A 19,006-nucleotide genomic window follows, 5' to 3' on the forward strand; every position below is an offset into this window, starting at 1 on the left:
CCACGTCAGCAGTCCAAGTGGGTCATTGACTACCCATTGAGGAACATCCTATGTGTATTACTTATTTCTTTTCAGCCCTAAAGAGGAACCCATGCTCAATATAAAAGGAAAAGGAAGACCAAGAGGAGAAGAGCCACATTTTGGGGAGAAAATTGAATTACACAGCCGCAGAAGCTGCTGCAGTGAACTGCTGTGAAACCAGAGAAGAAGAAGAAAACCTTAATCCAGCAGCTGTTGACAGCAGAAGGAAAAGAAGACCAACAAGGATTGATTAGGGCAAAGAGGTGGACGTGAGAGCTCAAGAGAAGGGAACTTCCATTGACGAACGACAACAAACCGGGATAACTCTTTATTTCCTTATTCTCTTTCCTTATTCCATCAATTTTACATGATGAAGATGCGGATTCCTTTGTTTAATTCAGTTTGTATGGAAAGCTAAACTTTATAGGGGAGGCGAGAGAGTTTTATATAGTTTAAGTATGTTGACGGTATGATTTTAGTTTATTAAAGAGTTGTTGTTAATGATTTACATGTATGTTTAATTAGCTACTTTACGTACATAGTTGTACTCTTATTCGGGAGAAGAGAGGGAGCAATGAAATCCTCTTTAATACTCTAGTTCCATATCAAGAAGACTTGAAGGGTAATAGAAGGGTTAGGAATAATAATTCTCCTAAAGCCTTGTTAATAGAAAATACAACGATTATGGAAATAATCACCATTCATGACCCTCGGAAGTGGGCTTGAGAATCTATTAAAAGGAACTAAAATCTACCACAAAACTCAACAACTTATCTATATTTAATCTCTCTTAGCCGAACCTTCCTCATTATAGTTGATTTTCTCATCATTTTCTATTTTTCGACAGCAGTGACACTCAGTTTTAGTTTTGTTTAAATAGTTAAAATCTCCAACACCCATTTGAATGTTACCAAAAAACTCACTTAATTTCTAACGATAAAATTAACCAAAAAGATAGGTTCCCTGTGGAATCGAGAATTTACTTATTACTTGCTACTTGTGATAGTGTATACTTGCACTTATTCTTATGAATTTTACATCATTTAATTATATACATCTACAAGAGATCAAGTTTTTGGCGCCGTTGCCGGGGAACCTAATTTGGTTATTCTACTTGTTGTAGATTTTTTTGAGCTGGAGCCAACAAGAAGTCATAGTAAGCTGAGTTTTCCTACTGCTGTATTTACTGTTGAAGAATTGAGTTTACTGCTGCAGAATTCTGTGTATGAACCCACCTACGGGTTTGAAATTTATTTTGGATCCTGAAATAGAGAGAACATTTAGACGGAGGATGAGGGAGAAAAAGAAAATGACAGAACAGAATATACAGCAAATGGCCCAACTAAATCAGAAGTTTGAAAATCCAATGATGATGGCTAATCAAGAGAGAATTATTGCCAATGCCATTCATTTAGCAGATGACAGAGAAAGAGCGATCCGAGCATATGCACACCCAGCTGTGGAAGAGCTAAATTCGTGCATCATTAGACCCGAAATACAAGCAACCACGTTTGAGCTAAAACCTGTGATGTTTCAAATGCTGCAAACCATTGGGCATTTTCATGGACTACCGTCGGAAGTTCCTCACCTACACCTAAAGTCATTTTTGGGAGTTAGTGACTCATTTCGATTTCAAGGAGTGGATAAAGATGTGATTAGACTGAGCTTATTCCCATATTCATTGAGGGATGGTGCTAAATCATGGTTGAATACCTTAGCATCGGGAACAATTTATTCGTGAAATAGTCTAGCAGAGAAATTTTTTATCAAGTACTTCCAACCCACGAGAAATGCACGGTTCAGAAATGAGATTGTTGCTTTTCAACAGTTTGAAGATGAGACACTAAGTGAAGCTTGGGAGAGATTTAAGGAGATGCTTAGAAAGTGTCCTCATCATGGACTACCTCATTGTATACAAATGGAGACTTTCTACAATGGATTAAATATTGTTACTAAACAAGTAGTTGATGCTTCCGCCAATGAAGCTATTTTGTCAAAGACATACAATGAAGCATATGAGATTTTAGAGAGAATAGCATCTAACAATTGTCAATGGGCCGATGTGAGAAGCAACCCAGGAAGGAAGACTCGAGGAGTACTTGACGTTGATGCTTTGTCCTCTATCAATGCTCAACTAGATTCGGTGACTAATATTTTACAAAATCTAGCATTGGGGCAAGACTCCATATATCAAAGCACCAGTCCATACAGCTGCTGTAATTAACCAGACAGCAGCCGAATCTTGTGTATATTGTGGAGAGGAACACACCTTTGATCAATGTCCAAGCAATCCGGCCTCAATTTTCTATGTCGGGAATCAAGTTAGTCAAGGCAACCCGAAAAATAACCCCTTCTCAAATACTTATAATCCGGGGTGGAGAAATCATCCAAATTTCTCATGGAAGGGACAAGGCTCGTACAACCAACAAATGCCCCCTAAAGCAAATTACCTTCTGGGTTTTGGATTACAAAATCAATTGACATATGGTTCTCAACAAGCCACCACCCAAGGGGAAGGAACTAGCCAAGCTCAACACATACCGGGAACATCGCTTGAGAGCCTAATAAAGGAATATATGGCTATAAATGATGCTGTGATACAAAGTCAACAAGCATCATTGCGAAATTTGGAAGTTCAAGTAGGTCAATTAGCAAATGAGTTACAAAATAGATCTCTTGGTATGCTGCCAGCAGACACCGAAATGCCAAAAAGAGAGGGAATGGAACAATGTCAAGCAATAGAGTTGAGAAGTGGGAAAGAAATACCCAGCAGAGGAGAAAAAAATTAAAGAACACGGTGATAGTCGCACTCAAGAAACTGCTAATACACAACAGAGAAAGGAGAAAGCCGTTGTGCAAGAAGAGCACAACAAAAATGATGCAGAAGCTGCTGTACAGAAAGAACACAGCAGAAATTGTGAAGCCTCCTAAAACACAAACATCAGTCAGCAGTGAACAAGAAAGCAGAATATACACACCAACACCTTCTTTTCCACAAAGAATAAAAAGAAAGAAGGAAGAAGCCCACTTTGAGAAGTTCATGGACATATTTAAGGAAATTCACATAAATATACCATTAGTTGAAGCTTTGAAGCAAATGCAAAATTATATGAAATTCTTGATGGATGTGCTCACAAATAGAAGAAAGTTTGAAGAATTCAAGGTGGTACCATTGAATGAAGAGTGTAGTGCAATATTGAAAAACAAGATCCCGCTAAAGGAGAAAGACCCTGGTTCATTCACAATTCCAATATCAATAGGAGGGAAGAAGCTAGGTCGAGCATTATGTGATTTGGGATCAAGCATTAATCTAATGCCGCTGTGTATTTACAAAAAGTTAGGTATTGGTGAAGCTAGACCAACTACAGTCACTCTTCAACTAGCAGATCGATCTTTCACTTATCCCGAAGGAAAAATTGAGGACATCTTAATTCAAGTTGACAAATTCATATTTCCTGCAGATTTTATCATTTTAGATTATGAAGCCGATCATGATGTTCCAATTATTTTGGGGAGGCCATTTTTAAAGATCGGAAGAACATTAGTCGATGTCTACAAAGGAACCATCACGTTAAGAATGGGTGACCAAAAAGTTGAATTTAACATCAATGACTGCATGAAATATCCAGCAGTGACAGAAGAATGCTCAGCAGTGTATGAATTGACAGAACAACCAGCGACCGAGGAATGGGATGATGGGGAAAGCGGGCAGGAAGAAGACAGCAGCTGGAATGACAGAACAGAAAAGTTAGCAGTTTTAGGTCAATTCAGCAGAACTTTTGAGTCACTAGAATGTGAGGGAAGAAAGAGTTCACAGATGAGACCATCTATTGAGGAAGCGCCGCAACTGGACTTGAAACCACTACCACCTAACCTTAAGTATGCTTATTTAGGTGACAAGAAGACACTACCCATCATCATCTCAGCGACACTATCCTCGACTCAAGAGGATATGCTCCAAGAAACATTGAAGAAGCACAAGGGGGCGATAGGTTGGACATTGGCGGATATAAAAGAAATTAGCCCTTCACTATGCATGCACAAAATACAATTGGAGGAAGGAAAAGTTAAGTCCATTGAGCAACAAAGAGGATTAAATCCCATGATGAAGAAGGTTGTTAGAAAGAAGATTCTCAAAAGCAAACAGCAGCTGGGTCAGTCCTATTCAATGTGTTTCGAAGAAAGAAGGGATAACAGTAATGGAAAATGAGAACAATGAGTTGATCCCCAGTAGAATAGTTAATGGAGGGAGAATTTGCATGGATTATAGAAGGCTAAACAAAGCGACACGTAAGGATCATTTTTCCTTACCATTCATTGATCAAATGCTTGATAGGCTTGCTGGAAAGTCACATTATTGCTTCTTGTGTTAGGCTATGGAGCCTGATACTTATTTATAGCTTGGTCAACGGTTATATCCGGTAAAGCTATATTTGGTAAAGCTATATATAGTAAAGCTATATATGGTAAATAGCTATATATAGTAGATGGCTAAATCTGGTAAAGCTATATATAGTAAACTAAACCATATATATATCTGGTCCGGTAGAGCTTTGAAAATGTACACTGACCACCCAGCAATCAAGCACCTAATGATGAAACCGAATGCCAAGCCAAGATTAATTAGATGGATTCTACTGTTACAAGAGTTCGAGATAGAAATCGTGGACACGAAAGGAGCTAATAACCATGTAGCGGATCACTTATCTAGAATGGAGAACATGGAAGAAAAGGTCAATAGCAAAGAAATTGATGATGCATTTCCAGATGAACAGCTGCTTGGGATAAACAGCAATAGCAGCAGCTACAGCAGTAGCTGAATGACAGCAACTCCATGTTATGCAGACATAGCAAATTTTTTTGCTTGTGCCATCATACCCAAAGAGAAAAATTATCAACAAAGGAAGAGGTTTTCCTTGAATCCAAAAGTTACATTTGGGATGAACCTTTTCTTTTTAAACAATGTGGAGACGACATAATGAAAAGATGCATTCCAGACAGTGAAATACCAACAATTCTTGAACAATGTCATGCATCTCTATATGGAGGTCATTTTGGAGGGCAAAGGACAGCAGCCAAGGTATTTCAATCAAGTTTCTATTGGCCAACAATTTTCAAAGACACAAAAGAATTTTGCAAGGGTTGTGATCAATGTCAAAGGACGGGAAATATCAGTACAAAACATGAGCTACCCCTGAATTCAATTCTAGAAGTTGAACTTTTTGATGTATGGGGCATTGACTTTATGGGACAATTTCCGCCATCTTATGGGAACTTATATATTCTAGTGGCTGTCGACTATGTGTCCAAGTAGGTGGACGCAATAGCTTGTCCATCCAACGATGGGAAGACGGTACTCAAGTTTTTAAAAAGAAACATATTCACTAGGTTTGGTGTACCAAGAGCATTAATCAGCGATGAGGGAACGCACTTTATGAACAGATTGATGAATAGTCTTTTAGAGAGATACAATGTAAAACATAGAGTGGCGACACCTTATCACCCACAAACCAATGAGCAAGCAGAGGTCTCCAACAGAGAAATTAAAAGTATTTTGGAAAAGGTGGTACAACCCAACAGGAAAGATTGGTCGGTGAAACTTGATGCATTATGGGCATACATGACAGCCTTCAAAACCCCTTTAGGAATGTCTCCTTACAAGCTAGTTTTTGGGAAGGCATGTCATCTACCCCTGGAATTGGAACATAAAGCATTTTGGGCATTAAAGAAGTTAAATTTTGACTATACAACAGATGAAGACTTGATGTAACGACCCTAAATTTTCACATATCTAGAGTCGCCACTAACGTCTCATGCTCATCTCTAATGCATAATAAAAATCTTAGAATGCTCATCTTTATTAGCGAAAAAATTTAAAACTTCAAAACATTAGAAAACACTGCCGGACTTACGTGTTTCAAACATCATGCTGAAGTTCAAAAAGATGAAAAAAAATGATTACAAATTAAATAATATGAATAAATGAAATGCAAAACGCCCTATCCTAACCAACACTAGAAATTTTAAATATGCAACTATCCTATGCACGCGCCACAGTCTCTGATCACGATGCCACCGTTAACCGTACGTGGGAACCTTGCCTTTACCTGAAAAACAATATGGCACACGGCCTGAGTATTTCAAAGAAATACTCAGTAAGTGACCCCACTATAGGGGCCATGCTAATGCAAACACATGCAATCATGAATTAGGGACCTATCTCTAATCATCTTAGGGGTGGCCTTCAGTCTCGGACAAATTGGATGTATAGTACTTCCCTACACACGACTCACACATGAGAGTGTGAATCCCCAGGGCGCTCGCACACCCCCTGGACCCTCTGGTCAAGCTAATCTATAGCGACGTCCAGAGGTCAGCGGAACCCCATAGTGTCATGCGCCTCATGAACACCCTCATCTGTGTGCATTCGCACCTGTGCGCATTCGCGCTCATCATAAGGTGCGCGTCTGCACTCATCATCTCTAGGGGAAGTAGCCCTATGCCCCTCTAAATCCATCGTAATGTTTCTTCTGACACAACCCTCTAGTCTCATCTCTTTGTTACTCTAGGTAACACATGCGGTGGATATTTATATTAATATTATTTTCATGCTCTTAGGGTTGTGTCCTATGTTGATCTAACGACATGATGCAATATGGCACTCATCATCATCTAGCATGCTCAATATGGAAACCATCATCATATTAATGTAAACATCATGGAATCATCATACTCATCATATTGCCACAAAGTGCGTCAAACATACCAAGTACATCATTCATCAAAATATGTATATACTGCACATATCATCAAGCATCGTAATCCACACATCATCATAACTCATACAATTTTTTAGCCTATCCTATAGTAAGGCCACTTACTTGGTTGGCCTTGGCCGAAGTACTCCCTAAATAGCTAAACGTAAGCTCCCATTCCGTGAGAGATGCTTCCTACGTCGCTGAAGTTTGTTTCCTATCACACCGTTCACCACTTTCTGTTAGTATTTCACAATTAATTTCCCTATAATTCAATAAATATGAAATACGGCTCTAAAACGGCCTCAGATACCTTAATCGGGGCCAAAAACAGATCCGAGAGGGTTGAAACAGTGGAAACTGGGCTGAAAACAGGTGAGCCGAGCCGAACAGCCGCTGGAGCGTCACCGAAGGGAGCCCGAGCCGTTTGCACCGCACCGAGCCGAGCCAAGGGACTGCTTGCGCAGCTAAGTGACATGTGGCAGCAGTTGAGCGAGCCACGTCGTGCGGTAGCGTCGGGTCGAAGCGCGGGTCGCAGTCCGGTTCGAGTCGTGGTCCGAGTCACGGGCTGCGGTGGCTACTGGGCCAAGACTATCGTTGGGTCTCAGCTTATTAGGGTAGGTCGAAATTTTTTTTTTGGGTTGTAGACCAGCTTGATTGGACCGTCGGGCTGGTCTCGGGTTGCTTCAACTGAACCGTAGCTTCTGGGCTGGTCTGAGGTTTGGGTCGCGGTAGTTAGGCTGGGCCGAAGGCAGAGGCCGAGGGAAAGAATGGGCTTACTCTCTTGGGTTTTGGGTTCGGGTTGACCCGGATCCATGGACCTCGTCTTCCTTACCCGACTCTGGCCGATTTTTCGACGAGTTTTCTCTCTTCTTCCCGTGGCGTTTCCGTTGCCGATTTCGGTCCTCTTTCTTCCTCTTCCGCTTTATTTGTCGTCCTTCTTTCTTTTCTGGGAGTTTTGCGGCCTAAAGGTTCCTAAAACCACAAATCTAAGAACGATTAGGAAATACCACGACGACGTTTACTAAAAAGCACAAAACGCACCTTGAGTTATCGTGCTTTCGTTAGGGATCCTTCTCGTAGCGGTAACAGGTCGTTTGGTATCGGTTTGAGGGTGGTTTGAGGGTTCATCGGATAAATTGGACACTTGCCGACTTTTTTTTTTCGAAATCTCTCTCTCTCTCTCGTAGTTTTCTGTCTTTTCTCCCTTTGGAGGTATCCTGATGGTGCTGGGAGTCGTGGGCTGAAGGCTAGGCATGCTATGGCCGTCGTTTCGCGTGGGTTCCGCGAAACTCGGCGGTCGTCAGAAAACTCGCGGGTTTTCCGGCGACTGAGTTTTTTTTTTTTCGTTTTCTCGTTTTTTTTCTTTCTTTCCCGGGTCGTTACATTATCTACCCCTCAAAAGAACTTTTATCCTCGAAAGTCTCAAACTCTTGTACCAACTCGGGGTATTTCTCTCTTATTTTGCCCTCACGCTCCCACGTGGCTTCCTCACTGTGGTGATTCAGCCACAGTACCTTAACGAACGCAATGCTTCTATTGCGTAAGGTTTTTACTTCTCTAGCTATGATTCTTACTGGTTTTTCCTCGTCAATCAGATCTTCATTGAGTTGGAGTGGTTCATAGTCTATTACGTGGATAGGGTCCGTAATGTACTTTCTCAGCATCGACACGTGAAATACATCATGTACTCTTGAGAGGGCTAGAGGTAGGGCTAACTTATGCGCTACCGGACCAACTCGCTCTAAGATCTCGAATGGTCCAATTAATTTAGGACTTAACTTGCCCTTATGTCCGAATCTTAACACCCCTTTCATAGGTGCCACCTTGAGGAATACTGGGTCCCCTACCTCGAACAATAGGCTTTTACGCCTTACATCGGCGTAGCTTTTCTGTCTACTTTGAGCAATACGCATCCTCACTAGAGATTTCTAGACAGCCTCATTGGTGAGTCGAACCAACCCGGGTCCTACTAATTCTCTCTCTCCTACCTCGTCCCAACATAGTGGAGATCTACACCGTTTCCCGTACAGGGCCTCAAACGATGCCATTCCAATAGTTGCTTGGAAACTATTGTTATACGAGAATTCCATCAGGTGGAGTTTGGAATCCCAACTTTCCTTAAAATCTAGTACGCAAGCGCATAACATGTCCTCTAGAATTTGGTTAAAACGCTCCGTTTGTCCATCTGTTTGGGGGTGAAAGGCGGTACTAAAGTCGAGGCAGGTACCTAGTGCTTTTTGAAGTCCGCGCCAAAACGCTGACGTAAAGCGTGGATCCCGATCCGACACTATAGACACTGGGACTCCATATAGTCTTACTATTTCTTTCACATACAGTGTGCCCAATTGTCAACTGTATATGTAACCTTCCCAAGTAGAAAGTGTGCCGACTTGGTCAACCTATCGACAACTACCCAGATCACTGTAGAGCCTTTGGGCGTTTTGGGTAAACCTACTATGAAGTCCATCGCTATGTTTTCCCACTTCCACTCCGGTATGCTTAGGGGCTGCAACAACCCCGCCGCCATTTGTCTTGGAGCTTTCACTTGTTGACAAACTAAGCACTTTCTCACAAACCCGCCCACATCCCTCTTCATGCTCTTCCACCAAAAGTGTTGTTTTAAATCTTGGTAGATCTTAGTACCTCCTGGATGCATGGCAAATGGCGAGTTGTGAGCTTCCATCAGTATCTCCTTCCTTAAATCTTCTATTGTCGGAACACATAAGCGTCCCTGATACAATAGTCCTTCATCTGATGACTTCGAGAATCCATCTACCGGACTTTCGTCTAATTGTCCTAGGACTTTTTGTAAGTTAGGATCCTCTCGTTGGGAGGTAATAATTCTCTGCCTAAGCGTAGGTTGTACCGTGAGTCAGGCCAGCTGTGTTATGACTCCCTCGGTCGTTACAGCTATGTTGGCTCGCTCGAACTCTCTTTGTACCCTTACTTCCCTCGTAATAAGGGGCGACGAGTGGACCGTCTTCCTACTCAAGGCATCTTATTCTGGAGAAGAGAGGGAGCAATGAAATCCTCTTTAATACTCTAGTTCCATAGCAAGGAGACTTGAAGGGTAATAGAAGGGTTAGGAATAGTTCTTCTCCTAGAGCCTTGTTAATAGAAATTACAACGATTATGGAAATAATCACCATTCATGACCCTCGGAAGTGGGCTTGAGAATCTATTAAAAGGAACTAAAATCTACCACAAAACTCAACAACTTATCTATTTAATGTCTCTTAGTCGAACCTTCCTCATTATAGTTGATTTTCTCATCATTTTCTGTTTTTCGACAGCAGTGGCACTCTGTTTTAGTTCTGTTTAAATAGTTAAAATCTCCAACACTCATTTGAATGTTACTAAAAAACTCACTTAATTTCCAGCGATAAAATTAACCAAAAAGATAGGTTCCCGGTGGAATAGATAATTTAGTTATTACTTGCTACTTGTGATAGTGTATACTTGCACTTATTCTTGTGAATTTTACATCACAAAGCATGTTGGAAAGACTACATTGGTCTATCGAGATAGTTTTCATGCCTAGAATTGATTATCCGCTACAACATTAAAAAAAAAAAAAAATCGTAGGTGAAATATGTCAGGTCCTCACATATCTCATCATGTTTGTTTGACAACTTGTTAGCCACACAGTGAAGGCTCACATGTGAATTATCAGTGTTTGTAAATTATTAGTCTTTTAAATTATTAGTTTGCTTTATATGTTTTCTTACTTTTAGGAAAGCAGATCTTGCAGGGGTCCTGTCGTGTTAGATTTGATCTTATCAATTAGTTGGTGTTTTTCAAATTTACGTTCAAATCCGAAGTCAATAAAACGACTTCATCAATGTAAGGAGAGCATCGATCAGCCGATAGCTCTCTCTTGAATATCACTTGAAGAATTCAGAGAAAAAATATTCTACTCTATCTCTTATCTTATCTATCTTCTTATGAACAAATTTCTGAGAAAGCTTAGAAAATCAAACCATTTCAAATGTTCTACCAAGGAAGGAGAAAGTTCAAATGAACATAGAAGGGGAGAAAATCTCACAATCTCAAATACAGTCAATCAAGAATATCAGATTGCCAGGATCGAAGATCAACTCCAAAATTGGACTATTCCAAATGTAGATCCTAAAACTATCTTCCAAATCTCAACCTTCAATTTTACTCAAAGATCATGCATCAAATTCTCAGAGAAAAACATCCCAATTCATAGCAATAAAGAATCTCTTAATCTTTTTTCAAAATCTCTTATACTCCAACACCGTGAAGAGTTTAACTATCTTCACGTCGGTCTTGTCCAAGTCGCTGTAAAACCATTGTTCAGACTTGGGTTAGATATCCCAGTCCTTATCTCCTTACGAGATAAGAGACATGAAAATTTCTCAAATTCTTTATTGGGAATGGTTCAATCCAATCTAAAGAATTGACCAGTCTATTTCAATTGTTATCCAAATTTTACTTTGTCGCTCCACGACCCGCACATATTATCAGCCCTCATGCTGGACTTACAATAAAAAAAATTGAACATCAAGGCTGAAACTCATTCTTCAGTCGTCATATTCAGGGTTTATTACAAACTCATGAATACAAATATTTCTCCAAGAGCATTAAGATCCTCGCAAAAAGGATCAACCATGCTCATAGAGGCAAATATTGGAAAGTCCTCGGTGACTGTTCCAAAAACTCTTTGTTGGGATCAAATAACCCGAAATACTCTCTGGAAAATAGAAGATGTTAATTTTCCGAGGAAAAAGGAATCTCAAAACTCATTACAAATCATCGAACATGACGATGGAAGCGTTGAAATAAAATTCAGCGAAGAACCCTCGTCAGAATCAAAAGTAAAAGAATTCTTGTGTTCTACACCAAGTACGTCGGGAGTTTCAAGATCAATGTATGAACCCTTAAAGGTAAAAGAGGTTAGTTATGATAAAAAAAAAAAGGGCATCAATCCACTCTGAAGATGGCTCAAGATCTCCAACCCATACGGATATGGATACTCAATCCGTCTATGAAAGTCATCTAAATGTCATTACGGCTGATTTTCAGATAGACAAAGAATTATTGAAGGCAGATTTTGTGTCAGTTGCCAACTCTTAAAAGAGAAAAGCTTTCTTCCAAACCTACAAAGAAGCTGAGCGAAGTGAATTAAGAGCTCAATGGTATTCTCATATGAAAACCATAAAAGAAAACATATCAATCTTCGAATGGTTTGTATAAAATATTTTACAAATATGCACTTCGACTCAAAGTAGCTGGAAGACTACCAGAAGAAAAGAAGTATATTCAAAACATTCTCCGTTGGAAGAAGTCGAATTTGACAATTATTACGGAGAAAAGGTCAAAGCTAGTTCTTTCAAAACTATGCCATCAGGACTAGAAAAGGGCAATCCCACCCAAAAGGATATCAAGAATATCCAGCATCAAAATAATTATTCAAACAAGATTTTATCCACGATCTTTACCTAGCTTGAGAGTATCGAGGGAAAAATCTCAAAAAATTCTGGTACTCTGCAAGAACAAGCAGGCAACTCTATACCGAAAGTCGATGAGTCAATCCCAATACTCAGACCGGCAAACCTCGACATATTTACAAAGAGGATTTCAAAAGAAGAGGCCGCCATGGCCAAAATAGAAGAAAAAGTGGATAGAATTCTAAATCCTGGGATAACACATCAGGATTCATCTGTCAATATCGTTAACAATGACGACGAAATTCAAGAATTCGAAGACGAGATTTTAGATGAGGTAGAAGAGCCTCTCTAAAATCGAATTGAAAGAATCTCTAGGAGAAGTCAAAATAATAGCAGTAATCAGAAAAACTGGTATCCTCAACCGTCTTTTCCGAATATTCAATTCGAAGAAAAGACTCTACAAACTCAAGCTCATTACGATGGTCTAGCAATCTATGAATGGAATATCAATGGATTGTCCAACTATCTGATAATGAATGTTGTCAATGAAATGATGATGGTCGCAGGCGCGTATAAATTACAGGGCCATAAATCCGACCATCAAGTAGCTCAAGTTTTAGTGATCGGATTTACCGGGCAACTCAAGGACTGGTGGGACAAATATCTCTATGAAGCAACTCGCCAACAGATATTAAGTCGCTATGTCATTAGGCCAACTACTCAAATCATCAAAGAGTAAGGTCCATCAACTAGGACCGAAGTACAACATGAAAGGGTAGAGGATGCTGTCAACACCCTCATTTATACCCTTATAGAATTCTTCGTTGGTGACCCCTTGAAATAGCAGGAGAGATCCGCCGAAATACTCATGAACCTGAAGTGCCCCACCGTAGGAGATTTCAGGTGGTAAAAACACATGTATTTGAGCATAGTTCTTATTAGAACAGACAGTTCGTTGGAATTCTGGAAAGAGAATTTTGTCAATGAACTACCAAAACACTTCTCAAGAAGGATCAAAGACGGTCTTAAGACAAAGTATAATGGAACAATTCCATGGCAGACTTTGTCATACGGGTCAATAGCATCCTTCATCATAGAAGAAGAACTCAGACTTTGCAATGAGTCAAAGATTCAAAACAAGCTCAATTCTTCGATATCAAATATAAAAGAGCATGGAAGATTTTGCAATCAATATGGATGCAAGGGGATAGAGGCCCCCTGAACCTCCAGAAGGAAGAAGGTTAAGACGCATCCAAATCCTTATAATTTGTACAGGCCCAGAGAAAAGTATCGGAACAAACTAGTACAATCTCAAAAGCCAACATATTCAAGAAGAAAGTAAATCAAGCGAAGGAGAAATCCTCGAACTCCAAGAAGAATCCGAATGGAACGTTATGCCATTTGGGCAAATCCAGATTTCAGAAAAAGACAAGTACAAAACGACTTTCAATGTCCCTTTCGGACAATACGAATGGAACGTTATGCCATTTGGGCTAAAAAACGCTCCATCCGAATTTCAAAAGATTATGAATGATATTTTCAATCCTTTTCAAGACTTTCAATTATTTATGTTGACGATGTTCTAATTTTTTCTCAAAATATCGATAAACACTTCAAGCATCTTCAAACATTTTTTACGACAGTCAAACGAAGCGGTGTAGTTGTGTCTAAACCAAAAATTAAACTTTTCAAACAAAGATCGGTTTTCTTGGATTTGAAATTCATTTGGGTCTCATTAAATCCATTCAAATATCCATTGAGTTTGCCTCAAACTTTTCAGACCAAATTACGGATAAAACCCAACTACAAAGATTTTTGGGATATCTCAATTATGTGTCTGATTTCGTTCAAAATATGAGACCCATTTGCAAGCCACTTTTTGAAAGGCTCAAAAAGAATCCAAAGCCCTGGACTGAAGAACACACCAAAACAGTCCAAAAAATCAAATCCCTCGTCAAGTCAATTCTGTGTTTATCGCTCATAGACCTAAGGGCTAGTTTAATAGTGGAGACCGATGCATCCGATATTGAATATGGAGGAATCCTGAAACAGTCTCTTGACAAGAAAGAATCCATTGTCCATTTCCATTCGGGAATATGGAATTCTACTTAAAAAAGTTACTCAACAGTGAAGAAAGAAATTCTTTCAATAGTACTTTGTCTATAAAAATTTCAAAGCGATTTAATTAACAAAAGCTTTGTTATCAAAACAGATTCAAGGACATCTAAATTTGTTTTAGAAAAAGATGTCAAGAATCTTGTGTCTAAACAAATTTTTGCTAGATGGCAAGCCATTTTTATTTTTCTTCGACTTCCAAATTTTGCCTATAAAAGGGGTCGAAAACCCCTTGGCAGATTACCTCTCAAGAGAGTTCTTACTCTTGAAGAAAAACTTTCCCTAGCCAACCTCCTTCTCCCAGTGATGACCGGTGAGAAAGCAACAGAAAAAGGGAAGAAGCCCATTGCTTCTTCAAACACACCTACTCCAATGACGTCCGATAGCTACGCAATGGATGCTGGTTTCACATTGGTGACCAGGTCTAGAGCAAAGCTTTCTAAAAAATAAGCGGAGGTTATCACTACGACAAGGCCTTCTGCCTCTTCAACACGGCCATCTGCCGCTACTCCATCGAGACCTATTGTCTCTTCAACATCAAAGGGACCTTCTATCCCCTCAACCTACTCGGACGCAGTTGTTCTCGTTCGATTTTCTCCAGTTCCTGAAATCAAGATCTATTTTCAAAAATCTTTGTCTATACCAGAAGCCCTGGTAGAACCAGAATACGACGACCCAAAAATCAGAGAGGTCATCAAGAAAGCCTATCCATTGGGATTCTTCTATATCCCAGAAGATCTTCATAAAACCAGACGGTTTTATGAATTCATTTTAGTCGACACAAAATTCGTCGAAATTACTCATATTCCGAGTCGCGATGATCCTTCAACCATGCGCTTTTGCGTATACTTTCAAATTCCTTTGATTTTAACTTGGAATTTTCAAATAAAAGAAACGAAAGACCAAATAAAACAGGTCTTCAAAACTATTAAAATCAAATGGTGGGATAAATATACTTATACCCACGCAGATGTCAAAGAGGTAAAGGTCTGGCTATCAGCGAATGGCCACCTTCAGGATTTATCCAAGAAAAGGACCTCCGAATTCCTTAATTCAAAGTCGAAGCTACTCGCTGCATTAGCTCAGACAACTTTGGAAGCTGATTTTTAAGCATCTTCAAGAGGCTGCATCAGTCAGTTCGACATCTTCTCCTTCTATTGTAGAAGAAGAAGAGGAAGACACGATTTATGATCTTAATGATCCATTCTTGGATTCTCAACCACCTCTGTAAATATCATCATCAATGACTGAATAGTCGTTAAACTATTTGTAAAAAATAAAAAATAAATCGCAAGTGAAATATATCAGGATGAAACATATTTCCTCACATATCTCATCATGTTTGTTTGTCTTCTATCTTTTGTTTTATTATTTTCACTTTTCCCACTTTTATTATTTTCACTTTTTCCATTTTCATCACATTATTGATAAATATGGATTTCCACTTTCATCTAATTATTTGTATGTACATTAAGAATTGTATTTTGAATACGTAAATTAAGCTAGGATGACAGAGCTTATGTAAATTGTAAGGGCTCAAGTCACTAAACCCTCAACTTCAACTTGCTTCACCACTGGTTCCTCAGCAAGAGTCTCAAAATTTTCTTGAGTATCCGCTACAACATCACTATGTGAATCTTTCACCAACTCAACCTCAGCTGCCACTTGCTTCACCTCTAGTTTGTCAGCAACAGTCTCAGGAGTTTCTCGAGTATCTGCTACAACATCACTCAGTGAATTATTTTGCAACTCAACCTCAACTCCCACTAGCTTCGTTGTCCGGGTACTTTTCTTCAATTCTCTGGCAGACTTTGTGAAGCTAACTTGTTTCTGTTTCCTCATAACGCAGTTCTCACAATGACTCATATAAACAGATTTCAGACCTTCCAAAAACTCCTTCTGGCTATGTCCAAGTCTATTTTGTCATATACTTCAATTGGAAACACTTCAGCAACAACATCTCTGTTCATACACCCTGCAGTGGTGTATAAAGTTCCAGATTTTGTGCCACGTGCTTCCATTATAGCACCCTGCATAATCTTCCACGAACTCTTACCAAACTTTATTGCATAACCTGTGCTATCCAACTGACCAATAGAGATCAGGTTCTTCTTGAGACTAGGAATATATCTAACATCCTTTAATGTCCACTAATGTCCTGTCGGAGTTTTTATGCAGACATCCCCTTTTACTTAGATCTTCAAATCTTTGTTGTTGGCAAGATACACATCTCAAAACTTCTAGACTTGAAATTTCGAAACAACTCTTTATTTTGATACGAATGAAAAGACGCACCTGAATCCAAAATCAAAGATTCAATCGGACTATCCACGCTGAGGATTAGAGCATCCCCAATGTCTTCTGCTAATTGTATCGAATCATCGTCATTCTCTGCTTAAAGTTGAAATCTTAATAAGAACCACACGGTGAAAAAAACTAAACCGGGGTTAATATTTTTTGACATTATTGTGATGAGTGTAACTCTCATAGTATGATATCGTAATTGCACACTATAGAGTGTTCATGAGTTGCATTAGGTTTTGTTGAGACATTTTTTTGATCCAGTTCCATTATTTGACTGTAAATTTTTTAACCTAAGCAACCCTTATTAAATAATGGAATCAACCCACACCAATGAATATTTGTGTTAGGTTGGGTAAGACCCGGTCATTTGTTTAAATTTTATCTTCAATAAAAATAAAATGTTAATTTATTAAAAAAATCTATTTATTTATTTTAAAACATTGAATTACATTTTTTTTAATTCAATCTCAATATATATTTTGAAAAATCACCCTCTAAATACTTAAAAAAAATTATTTTAAGAGATTATAGAATAATTAATAAAAATATTAATTATTTTAAGAGGTTATAGAATAATTAATAAAAAAATTAATTGAGTTTTTTAACCCCCATGAATTGATTACTCACTCAGTATTGTTTAACTCATTCATGCTACTCTCTCGTGGAGTTTCCATAAGACCCCTAACGAGTTTTAAATGTATATTTTTCAATTAAAAAACCCGTTATCAAACATGGTTCTATTTTTATTGTAAACAATGAAGGAGAATTCGTTACCAAACATGTCTATAATTGCCTTCATTCACAACAAGAATATAAAATATTGAAACGTCATCCTTGTTCATCAACTTTAAATTTAAAGGACCATTGCATTACACTTTAGAACCGGTGTTACTGCTAACAACGGATGGTTAACAATAGCTCCCATTGGTGGATTTGAAAATAACTAAAATATTACTAATAATAAATAAATAAAAATATACAAGCTTAACATGGTGGTGGTTACCCATTCAAATATAACAATAATATGTTTCTTTAGTTTTAGTGAGTGTAATTGACAATGGAACCTAATTTTACTCATATAAAAGTGGAACAAATCCAGCACAAATATTCTCATATTTACAAAATGAATTCATTTTCAACACTTTCACGGTCTCTCCTATTGTCATTGTTCTTTGCTACCCTATTTACTAACATCGATGGAAAAATCTTCTGAAACCCACCGATTACAGTAAATATAACAAATGTTCTAAGAAGTCATGATCAGCTCACTATTCACTGCAAATCTGGTGATGATGACTTGGGAGTCCATCATCTCCCACCTTTGAGCGTTTACGCTTTTAGTTTTCGACCAAACTTTTGGGGCTCAACACAGTTTTACTGCACCTTCCAGTGGTCTGGCTGGTCGCATTACTTTGATATATACAAGGATGATAGAGATAGAACCAAATGCAACGATACTCTATGTTTGTGGTTAGTGGTTGAACATGGTATTTGTATGTTCAACTATAAAACAAAATTGTATGATATTTGCTACACATAGCCAGCTAAATGAATATAAAAAATCAACATATCCATGAATTGGAGGGTTTTGATTATGATATTATAATAAATCGATATAAATTTGATACGGTGTATTAGTTTTAATGAATTATATTATTAAGATTTGTTGCGGTATTTCAATGCATAAAATACTTATTTATTAATTTCTTCCACTTTGATCACAATTATTTGTTCTCCTTAATCGAAATCTCCCATGATTTTTTAGAACATAAATCAAACTCAAATATGACAAGAATACAAAACCAAATTAACTTTCTTTCTTTTTTTATTGGTTATAAAATTTAAACATCTCATTAGCTTTTAATGTTACGTTAATTGTCTATTCTATTTCGATCAAAATGGGTCCGATTTCAATGTGGGCGCAGTCTTGAAGAATATCATTATTTTTATTTTCTAACTATGGAATTATCAATTGAATTTATAGGCACCCAATTAAAATAATTCATTTTATAAGCTTGTTCAAATTGACATGATTAGTGTCACGGTCTTACATCAATCGCATAATGGAATTTGTTTATTACGACTCTCAAGTGGTCCGATGGGCGACACTCCATAATAAACTCAATTTAGTTTGACCCGCAAATGCTTCCACTAATGAGAAACTGTTGTATTACAGTAGTTTGACCCATACATTTTGACCGTTTGTAAATAAGGTATGAACTACCCTAAGCATAATTTAGTAGATACGGTATGAATTAAGATCACAAAGTTTGGTAGTTCAATTTCTTACTCCTAAAATGTTGAACTTAAAAAAAATGAAAATTTAGAGACCTTTTGGACATAGTCTTAGGTTTACGGACCAAATAGATATAAAGTTGAAAGTTTGTCGTAGAC

The 19,006-nt window shown here is 38.3% G+C and overlaps 1 protein-coding gene, 1 non-coding gene and 1 pseudogene across 2 annotated transcripts; 2 read left to right on the forward strand and 1 right to left on the reverse strand.

Annotated features, from left to right (window-relative positions):
• Nucleotides 1–1,312: 1,312 nt before the first annotated feature.
• LOC147790227 (uncharacterized) lies at nt 1,313–2,245 on the forward strand (annotated as a pseudogene).
• On the reverse strand, nt 1,818–1,923 carry LOC111783731 (small nucleolar RNA R71). The gene has a single exon (XR_015423044.1). It is a non-coding gene; the product is annotated as a small nucleolar RNA R71 (small nucleolar RNA).
• An 873-nt stretch (nt 2,246–3,118) lies between the features above and the next one.
• On the forward strand, nt 3,119–4,231 carry LOC147790228 (uncharacterized). Its single transcript, XM_087128641.1, has one exon. It carries the CDS (start codon nt 3,119–3,121, stop codon nt 4,229–4,231), a length of 1,113 nt encoding a protein of 370 aa, XP_086984767.1.
• Nucleotides 4,232–19,006: the final 14,775 nt, after the last annotated feature.

Source organism: Cucurbita pepo, chromosome 11, assembly GCF_057944985.1.
Source record: "Cucurbita pepo subsp. pepo isolate OVF chromosome 11, ASM5794498v1, whole genome shotgun sequence".
Lineage (NCBI taxonomy): Eukaryota > Viridiplantae > Streptophyta > Magnoliopsida > Cucurbitales > Cucurbitaceae > Cucurbita > Cucurbita pepo.

Bases quoted from the DNA above. Each gene is read 5' to 3' on its own strand.
- LOC147790228 (XM_087128641.1), top strand. From the start codon at position 3,119: ATGCAAAATTATATGAAATTCTTGATGGATGTGCTCACAAATAGAAGA.